This window comes from Tamandua tetradactyla, chromosome 5 (genome assembly GCF_023851605.1).
Source record: "Tamandua tetradactyla isolate mTamTet1 chromosome 5, mTamTet1.pri, whole genome shotgun sequence".
Lineage (NCBI taxonomy): Eukaryota > Metazoa > Chordata > Mammalia > Pilosa > Myrmecophagidae > Tamandua > Tamandua tetradactyla.
In genome coordinates, this window is record NC_135331.1 from 55,215,456 (window position 1) to 55,226,360 (window position 10,905).

Sequence of the window (10,905 nt, forward strand, 5' to 3'; positions counted from 1 at the left end):
ATTTAGGTTTTCCTTCTGTAGTTTGATTTACGCGTTTTAAAAAATCCTCTGTTAATTTCAAACATATGCTTTCCCCTTCCCCCAGTGATAAATGCTGCTCATTCTTTCTACAATGGAGCAACAACTCTTCCAATATCAGATGAAGACAGGACCCCAAGAAAAAGGATTAGCAAAACGTTAAATATGACTACAAGTCCTGAGGAGAAAAGAAAAATCATTGGGGATACTTTTGTTAAGGTGACTTTCTTTCTAATATCCTTATGTCTGTTATTTTTTATATGAATTTTAGTATTTGGTTTTCCTTGTCATTATATCAAATGATCAAATTTTCTGACATATTTTGATTCTTATTTGGCAAAGAATTTTACTGTATTTTGTTATTAAACTGGCCATTAGAAACTATTGTGTTTTTAAAAAATGTGTTTCTAGGCTAGTTTTAACTGTTTATTTCTTTCCTTTTGCTTGCTTTGGGATTAGTTTGCTGTTCTTTCTCCAGTTCTTCCAAGTGGACAGTTAATTCCTGCATTTTTGCCTTTTCTTCTTTTCTGATACAGACATTTAGGGCAATAAATTTCCCTCTTAGCACTGCCTTTGCTGCGTCCCATAAGTTTTGATATGTTGTGTTTTCATTTTCATTCGCCTCGAGGTATTTGCTAATTTCTCTAGCAATTTCTTCTTTGACCCACTCGTTGTTTAGGAGTGTGTTGTTGAGCCTCCACGTATTTGTGAATTTTCTGGTACTCCGCCTATTATTGATTTCCAACTTCATTCCTTTATGATCCGAGAAAGTGTTGTGTATGATTTCAATCTCTTTAAATTTGTTAAGACTTGCTTTGTGACCCAGCATATGGTCTATCTTTGAGAATGATCCATGAGCACTTGAGAAAAAGGTGTATCCTGCTGTTGTGGGATGTAATGTCCTATAAATGTCTGTTAAGTCTAGCTCATTTATAGTAATATTCAGATTCTCTATTTCTTTATTGATCCTCTGTCTAGATGTTCTGTCCATTGATGAGAGTGGTGAATTGAAGTCTCCAACTATTATGGTATATGAGTCTATTTCCCTTTTCAGTGTTTGCAGTGTATTCCTCACGTATTTTGGGGCATTCTGGTTCGGTGCGTAAATATTTATGATTGTTATGTCTTCTTGTTTAATTGTTCCTTTTATTAGTAGATAGTATCCTTCTTTGTCTCTTTTAACTGTTTTACATTTGAAGTCTAATTCGTTGGATATTAGTATAGCCACTCCTGCTCTTTTCTGGTTGTTATTTGCATGAAATATCTTTTCCCAACCTTTCACTTTCTACCTATGTTTATCTTTGGGTCTAAGATGTGTTTCCTGTAGACAGCATATAGAAGGATCCTGTTTTTTAATCCATTCTGCCAGTCTATGTCTTTTGATTGGGGAATTCAGTCCGTTGACATTTAGGGTTATTACTGTTTGGATAATATTTTCCTCTACCATTTTGCCTTTTGTATTATATATATCATATCTGATTTTCCTTCTTTCTACACTCTTCTCCATACCTCTCTCTTCTGTCTTTTTGTATCTGACTCTAGTGCTCCCTTTAGTATTTCTTGCAGAGCTGGTCTCTTGGTCACAAATTCTCTCAGTGACTTTTTGTCTGAGAATGTTTTAATTTCTCCCTCATTTTTGAAGGACAATTTTGCTGGATATAGGAGTCTTGGTTGGCAGTTTTTCTCTTTTAGTAATTTAAATATATCATCCCACTGTCTTCTAGCTTCCATGGTTTCTGCTGAGAAATCTACACATAGTCTTATTGGGTTTCCCTTGTATGTGATGGATTGTTTTTCTCTTGCTGCTTTCAAGATCCTCTCTTTCTCTTTGACCTCTGACATTCTAACTAGTAAGTGTCTTGGAGAACGCCTATTTGGGTCTAATCTCTTTGGGGTGCGCTGTACTTCTTGGATCTGTAATTTTAGGTCTTTCATAAGAGTTGGGAAATTTTCAGTGATAATTTCTTCCATTGGTTTTTCTCCTCCTTTTCCCTTCTCTTCTCCTTCTGGGACACCCACAACACGTATATTTGTGCGGTTCATATTGTCCTTGAGTTCCCTGATACCCTGTTCAAATTTTTCCATTCTTTTCCCGATAGTTTCTGTTTCTTTTTGGAATTCAGATGTTCCATCCTCCAAATCACTAATTCTATCTTCTGTCTCTTTAAATCTTTCATTGTAGGTATCCATTGTTTTTTCCATCTTTTCTACTTTATCCTTCACTTCCATAAGTTCTGTGATTTGTTTTTTCAGTTTTTCTATTTCTTCTTTATGTTCAGCCCATGTCCTCTTCATGTCCTCCCTCAATTTATCAATTTCATTTTTGAAGAGGTTTTCCATTTCTGTTCGTATATTCAGCATTAGTTGTCTCAGCTTTTGTATCTCATTTGAACTATTGGTTTGTTCCTTTGACTGGGCCATATTCTCAATCTTCTGAGCATGGACCGTTATCTTCTGCTGCTGGCGTCTGGGCATTTAGTCAGATTTCCCTGGGTGTCGGACCCAACAAGGTTGTAAGATTTTTCAGCGAAATCTCTGGGTTCTGTTTTTCTTATCCTGCCCAGTAGGTGGCGCTCCTGGCACACATTTGTCTCACGTGTTTGGAATGGATCCCCCCGGTCGCCGATCTCCGCGGCCTGTGGATTTCTGATCCAATTCTTTCCGTTGGTTCAGGGGCCGCGTGTGGTGGGGGCACCAGCCGCCGCGGCTTGAGGGGACCCTGTGGCTGGTCACCGGCCGCAGCGGGCCCGGGGAATTTGCCACCGGACTAGGAAGTTGCCCGCGGGGGAGGGCGTCGGTCACCGGCTGCCGCGGCCTGGGGAATTCCCCACCGGACCAGGAAGCCGCCCGCGGTGGGGGGGCCACCGCGGCTTGGATAGCCCTCTGATCCGAGACTTGTAGCCGCGAACTCGAAGCCGAGACTCGAAGCCGCCCGCAAAAGAGGGGCGCCGGCTGCGTCGGCTTGGGAAACTTGCCTCTCCAAGACTCTCAGCCGGCCCGGGACGGAGGAAGGGAGTAGCTCCGGCCGCCGCAGATGCCACTGCTCGGGAAATCGCGCACCGCTCGGGGATCTCACCGCAGCCAAGTCTCGCAGTCAGACTAGCCAGTCCAGACTGGGGTACGCTGTGTGTCCATTCCCTGCCGTAGCCCCGGGAGCTGTTCTGCACTGTTTCAGTTCACCTAGTAGTTGCTTTGGAGGAGGAGGATCTAAAACGCACGTACCTTACTAAGCCGCCATCTTGGCCCCTCCTGTTTTAACTGTTTAAAAACAGGGATTTGCAGTTGACATTGGACTTCAATTCTTTGGGCATCTCAGTGGCTAGATTTAAAGCCGTTTAATTGCAAAAGCGCTCTGAGAAATTTAGCTGAAAGTATAAAATGTTGCTGTCTTTTTCTAAGATTTGTCTGTTGAAAGGCGGTTTTGCTCCCCTTCGTTATAGATTGCTAATGAAGTAATTGGAGAAATGAACCTGAAACCAGAGGAGGTTTTCCTTGCCCAAGGTACTTTACGGCCTGATTTAATTGAAAGTGCATCCCTTGTTGCAAGTGGCAAAGCTGAACTCATCAAGACCCATCATAATGACACAGAGCTTATCAGAAAATTGAGAGAAGAGGTAAAAATTTATGAGATTTTTTTCATATAGTAGATACATGGAGAGTTTCCTTCCCTCATTTCCTTCTTACAGCTTTACACGTATAATATATTCACACGGTTGTGCAACTATCACCACAATCTAAATTGGAGCATTTTTGTTACCCTAAAAGGAAACCTCATTGGCAATCACTCCTCATTCTACAAACCCTGTCAGACCCCTTTCTCCCCACCCCCTCCTTAAGTTACTCTATTTTCTATTTCTATAGATTGCTTATTCTGAACATTTTACATTAATCTTACCATACAGTATGTGCTCTTTTGTGACTGGCTTCTTTCATTTAGCATAATGTTTTCAAGGTTCATGCGTGTTGTAGCATGTATCAGTACTTCATTTTTATGGCCAAATGGTATTCTGTTATATGTCTATACCACATTTTTTATCCATTCATCAGGTAATAGACATTTAGGTTGTTACCACTTTTGGGTTATTAGGAGTAATGCTGCTGTGAACATTTGTTGCAAGTTTTTTGGATGTACTCATTTCTTTTGGGTATATATCTAGAAATGGAATTGCTGGATCATATGGTAACTATATGCTGGACATTCTGATGAACTGCCAAACTGCAAAATAGCTAACCATTTTACATTTCTCTCAACAGTGTACAAGGGTTCCATTTTCTCCACATCCATGTCAACATGTATTACTAGCTGTCTTTTTGTTTTAATTACCATGGTGGATAAGAAAGTAGTATTGCATGGTGGTTTGGTTTGCATTTCCCCTGTGGCTTAGTAATACTGAGCATCTTTTCTTGTGTTTGTTAGCCATGTGTATATCTTCCTTGGAGAAATAGCTCTTCAAATCCTTTGCCCATTTTTTAATTGGCTTATTTATTTTTAATTGATTTGTAAGGGTTCTTTATACATTTTGGATTCAAGCCCCTTATCAGATAGATGATTTACAAATATTTTCTTCCATTCCATGGCTTATCTTTTCGCTTTCTTGAAGATATCATTTGAAGAGTTTTAATTTTTAAACACTAATATGATATTTTCTAATTGCCTTGTATTCTGATGGGATCTAGATCAGAGGTGAAGGACATAGATTTACCCTCATCTATTTCTATTTAAAAGGTTTATATTTAAATTTTCTTTGTGGGGGTGAGGTAGGGGATGCATGGGCCAGGAATTGAACACAGGTCTCCTGCATGGCTGGAGAGCATTCGACCACTGAAGCATTAAATAGTATTTTATTTATTTATTTATTTTTATTAATCAAAAAAAAGAAAAGAAATTAACACAACATTTAGAAATCATTCCATTCTACATATGCACTCAGTAATTCTTAGTATCATCACATAGATGTATGATCATCATTTCTTAGTACATTTGCATCGATTTAGGAAAAGAACTAGCAAAACAGCAGAAAAAGATATAGAATGTTAATATAGAGAAGAGAATTAAAATAATAATAATAAAAAATATATATATAAAAAAGGAAAAAGAAAAAACAACAACAAAAGATACAAACAAACAAACAAACGAACAAAAAACTATAGTTCAGGTGCAGCTTCATTCAGTGTTTTAACATAGTTACATTACAATTAGGTATTATTGTGCTGTCCATTTTTGAATTTTTGTATCTAGTCCTGTTGCACAGTCTGTATCCCTTCAGCTCCAATTACCCATTATCTTACCCTGTTTCTAACTCCTGCTGGTCTCTGTTACCAATGATATATTCCAAGTTGATTCTCGAATGTCGGTTCACATCAGTGGGACCATACAGTATTTGTCCTTTAGTTTTTGGCTAGACTCACTCAGCATAATGTTCTCTAGGTCCATCCATGTTATTACATGCTTCGTAAGTTTAGTCTGTCTTAAAGCTGCATAATATGCCATCGTAGCTATACGCCACAGTTTGTTTAGCCACTCGTCTGTTGATGGACATTTTGGCTGTTTCCATCTCTGCAATTGTAAATAATGCTGCTGTAAACACTGGTGTGCAAATATCCGTCTGTGTCTTTGCCCTTAAGTCCTTTGAGTAGATACCTAGCAGTGGTATTGCTGGGTCATAATCCATTCTGCCAGTCTGTGTCTTTTGATTGGGGAATTCAGTCCATTAACTTTCACTGTTATTACTGTTTGGATAATATTTTCCTCTAACATTTTGCCTTTTGTATTATATATATCATATATGATTTTCCTTCTTTCTACACTTTACTCCATACCTCTCTCTTTTGTCTTTTCGTATCTGACTCTAGTGCTCCCTTTAGTATTTCTTGCAGAGCTGGTCTCTTGGTCACAAATTCTCTCAGTGACTTTTTGTCTATAAATGTTTTAATTTCTCCTTCATTTTTGAAGGACAATTTTGCTGAATATAGAAGTCTTGGTTGGCAGTTTTTCTATTTTAGTAATTTAAATATATCATCCCACTGTCTTCTAGCTTCCATGGTTTCTGCTGAGAAATCTACACATAGTCTATTGGGTTTCCCTTGTATGTGACAGATTGTTTTTCTTTTGCTGCTTTCAAGATCCTCTCTTTCTCTTTGACCTCTGACATTCTAACTAGTAAGTGTCTTGGAGAACGCCTATTTGGGTCTATTCTCTTTGAGGTGCGCTGCACTTCTTGGATCTGTAATTTTAGGTCTTTCATAAGAGTTGGGAAATTTTCAGTGATAATTTCTTCCATTAGTTTTTCTCCTCCTTTTCCCTTCTCTTCTCCTTCTGGAACACCCACAGCACGTATATTTGTGCGCTTCATATTGTCATTCAGTTCCCTGATCCCCTGCTCAAGTTTTTCCATTCTTTTCCCTATAGTTTCTGTTTCTTTTTGGAATTCAGATGTTCCATCCTCCAGTTCACTAATTGTAGCTTCTGTCTCTTTAAATCTACCATTGTAGGTATCCATTGTTTTTTCCATCTTTTCTGCTTTGTCCTTCACTCCCAGAAGTTCTGTGATTTGTTTTTTCAGATTTTCTATTTCTTCTTTTTGTTCAGCCCATGTCTTCTTCATGTTCTCCGTCAATTTATTGATTTGGTTTTTGAAGAGGTTTTTCCATTTCTGTTCGTATATTCAGCATTAGTTGTCTCAGCTCCTGTATCTCATTTCAACTATTGGTTTATTCCTTTGACTGGGCCATATCTTCAATTTTCCGAGTGTGATCCGTTATTTTCTGCTGGTGTCTGGGCATTTGATCAGATTTCCCTGGGTGTGGGACCCGGCTGGTTGAAAGGTTTTTCTGTGAAATCTCTGGGCTCTGATTTTCTTTTCCTGCCCAGTAGGTGGCGCTCGTGGCACTCGTCTGTCTGCGGGTCCCACCAGTAAAAGATGCTGTGGCTCCTTTAACTTGCCAATCCGAATCTCGTAGTCGGCCCGGGAAACCGCGCGTGGAGGGGGTGTCTCCGGCCACCGCGGCTTGGGGGAGTGCCGATCCAAATTGCCCTGCTGGCCCGAGATGCCAAGCGTGGCGGGAGGGCCCCGCTATCCAACATTCCCAGTCAGACCGGGAAGCCACGTGTGTGGAAGGGACCCCGGTCGCCAGCCGCCCTGACCTGGGAAAGCACGCACCCCTTGGGTATCTCACTGCAGCGGATTCTCCCTGCCCGTTCAGCCGTTCCAGAATGGGGTACGCTGTCTTTTTGGTCTCTGTCGTGGCTCCGGGGGCTGTTTCGTATTGTTTCTGTTTCTTTAGTTGCTGTTCTGGAGGAGGAACTAAGACCCGCGCGTCTTACTAAGTCGCCATCTTCTCCGCAAGCCCTACCCTATATTAGTGACAGACCCTTCCAATATGAAAACTTTAGAATCGCCATATGCCAAACACCCCTAAAGTGAGGAATAGAAAGATCAAAGGTGATGATGGAGTTACACAGAGAAGATAGGATTTAACAAATGGATACGGATGCTGAATCATTGAATTGTTATGTTGTTTAGTCTCCAGTATTTTAGAACAGCTAGAAGTAAAAACCCATGTCAAACTCTGAAATCTGTTGTACATCTAATTGTGGTGCTGTGCTTGGAAACTTATAGCTTTCGTGTATTTATGTTATTTTTCACAAAAAGAGAAGGAAAAAAGTGGATTGTGATGATAAAAAAAAATTTAAGCCCTCTAGCCTCCTATATTCTGGAGTAGCTAGAAGGAAAAATATGAGAGGATCGTATGGTAGCCCATGACAAACTCTGGGATCTGTCCTGTAATCACTTGTTGGAGAGTGTTTAGAAAACTATTGCTCTTTTATTTCTTTGCTTTGTATATATGTTATACTACACAATAAAAAAAGTTAAAAAAAAAAAAGTACTGTTGGGCATGCAATGAAAATACATTGGTTGCTCGAGTATATGGAAAACTCCCAATGAACGTGGTTGTGGGGAAGGAAGGAAGAAATGAAGTTAGTCAGATGTGAATGCTATCTGTTATGATAAAGATGTCAAAAAGTTACCTGATGCATGATAATACTTAAATATTACACCTCTTGCTTTGTAGCCAATAGCAATCAATTCTTTTAATTCAAATTGAAAAAACTGAGTTTTCCATTATAAACATGACACATTAAAAAAACTATATGGTAGATAAAGATAAGCAAATCAAAAGTTATAGCTGATCAATTTCTAAGACAGTTGCATTATTCTATATCTTGCCACTGCGTACTACTTGGTGCAAAAAATGAATAAAGTGCCTACTGTTTACCACTTGCTTTATTTCGAAGTTGTAAAAAAAACACGGATAAGAAAACTGTAGCTTAAAGAGGTTGAGAATCTGCCTGGTGATGTCAGACTAGAAATCTATAGTCAGGAGTCCAAGCTTAATTTCTGTTTGACTCCGTATTATCTCTATTTTCCATGTTATCTTCTGGCCTCCAAAAGAGTGAGGGTGTTTGAATCAGTCAGAAAGTTACATTTTTTTAAAAAAGTGAGTACCCTAGTTTCATGGGAGGAGAAATAAGATGCCCTAGACTAAAATATGCATGAGGACTGCTTCCTCAGCCAGAGGTGTAATAAATAGCATCGAAGAGCGGCATAGTAGAGTTTCAAGAGTGCCTTTCTCAGTCACATTGCTTGGGTTCCAATTCTTGATATGCAGTTTGTACCTTGGGCAAGTTATCATCTCGATGTTTGAATTTCCTTTTCTTTAATTGGTGATGATAATGATAGTATTCCGTAAGGTTGTTAGGATTAAATGAATATGTGTGAAACTAGAACTGTATCTGTCACACTGTTTGATAAATGAATTTTAATTATCACGCAGTATTGTTTTTAAGAGTTGATGTAATTTCTTAGTCTTTGCAAGTTTAAATATTTGCTTAGTAAATAAAGAAAAGTTGCTGCTGCTGCTGCTGCAAAAAAGTCATTCTGTTTCTGGTATATCCCATTCTGGCAGCTAGCAAACCAGCTGTCTACGGAAAATCTAGGTTACACTTGTGCCAGGCGTGAGGAAATAATGTGGTCAACAAAACGGACAGGAGTCTCACCATTGTGGAGATGGTGGCCTCATGGGGGAGGAAGATGGAATCAGATAATCACACATACAACTGCATGACTGCATCTTGAGATAAATTCTAGACAGAAAGGTACTTGGTGCTGGGATAGGTAAACTATTGTGGGGCAGGCCAGAGACGTTTACTGCAGAATAGGCTTTGAAGCTGAGATCTTAAGTATGAGTGTGAGACCTCAAGGCAAAGTGACAAGGTGGGCAGAGAGTTCTGGGTGGAGTGAACAGCCTGTATAGACCTCTGTGGTGTGGAGGTGCCCCCCTACAGGGCTTGGGGAGCTGAAAGAAGGCTAATGCACAGGAGCAGGAAAAACTCATGTAAGTGGAGAAGTGAGCAGGAGTCACCTACCAAATCCTGAAGCCCTTATTTGGATTTTGGCCATTCAAATGGTTAAGATGAGGAGTGACATGATCAGACTGTGTCTTGGAAGGATTCCTCTGGCTACCATACTATGAACATATGGAGAAAGGCATGAGAAGATGCTGGAAGCTCGGTGGGGGAGGCAGTACGGAAACACTTGGCACTCAGAGAGGGCTGGTTTCTTCTTCCCTCACAGCATGGACGACATCAGGTTACATGATATTTGTAAAATTAACCTTTCCCAGCAAGTTGGTGCCCTGGGCCCATGGTAGGGCTTTGAGGGGTTTCTTAGGTTTCAAAAGAACTCCAGGAATGCTAAATATTATTATTATTACTGACTGGAGCGGGTAAGGTCTCTTAAGTGCTAAATACCACGTCCACTACACCCTGCATGCTTCTCAGGGATGGCCTGCTTAGGGTCTCTTCAACCCTAACTCCACTCTGCCTGAGAACATGACCCTACAGAGCCTGAGCGGGTATGGCTTTGGGCCATAGCTTGAGCAGTCTTAACACTTTCTGAAATTCACATCTATTTTCCTCTTTACTGACCTGTAGAACTTTTACTTGCATTATTTGGGGATTAATCATGAGTTCTGGGAAGATGTCCATGCAAACTGATGTGTTGACTTCAAACCTTAATAGTGAGAAATGAATGCATTTTTCTCTGGTGGAACTATTAATTTTCTTTGTAGTGTAAGTTTTTCATTACAAATAACACAGTACCAACTTTCTGGAAATTAGCACTAGTTTTAAAGCATTTTAGTAAGATTTAGGACTACATTTATCACTACATCCTGGATTCCGCAATCAAAATAGTTAGTTGGTTTGGGGGCAAAATGTAGGAAAAAATACTTTGTTCTTTCCACTCCCTCCTCCCTTCTTTCCATGACTCCCCACTCTTGGTTTTCCTCCCACCTCTCTGCCTGCTTCCTTTCAGTCTACGCTACAGGCTCCTCTTCCTTGTCTTGCTTTAAATATTGGTGTTCTTGGGTTTTTGTCCTAAGGACATGTTTTCTCTTCTTCTACAGGCTCTCATCCACTTCCATGGCTTTAATTACGATCTGTATGCTGGTGAGTTTCAAATCCCTGTCTGTAGCCCAGACTCTTTGCTGAGCTCTAGACCTAAATACACAACCATCTCATGAACATCTAACTACACTAACTGCAGAATGTTATCCTACAGGTCAATGAAATTCAACAGGTTCAAACTGAAACAATTATCTTCCCACTTTCTCCAAATCTGCTCTTATTCTGCAAGCTCTAGGTCCGAGAATGGCACCTTCTTATTGCCAGTTGTTCACTCTAGAAGCCTGCAGCTTGATCTTGACTCCCTCTTCTCTCTCATCTGTCACAACTTTCATTCCCCCAAGTTTTGTAAATTCCATCTCCTAAAAGACCCTTGAATTTGACTGTTTCTCTTTATTTCCTCTGCCATTTTGCTGGCTTAA

The 10,905-nt window shown here is 39.9% G+C and overlaps 1 protein-coding gene across 1 annotated transcript in view; it reads left to right on the plus strand.

Moving 5' to 3' along the window:
• The window catches only part of LOC143683101 (GMP synthase [glutamine-hydrolyzing]-like), a 67,796-nt gene that overhangs the window by 35,204 nt on the left and 21,687 nt on the right, over nucleotides 1-10,905 (plus strand). Inside the window, exons 5-7 of the mRNA XM_077159372.1 lie at nucleotides 86-237; nucleotides 3,459-3,632; nucleotides 10,486-10,528. Coding sequence (XP_077015487.1) covers nucleotides 86-237; nucleotides 3,459-3,632; nucleotides 10,486-10,528 — 369 coding nt within the window. The remainder of the gene's footprint in view (nucleotides 1-85; nucleotides 238-3,458; nucleotides 3,633-10,485; nucleotides 10,529-10,905) is intronic.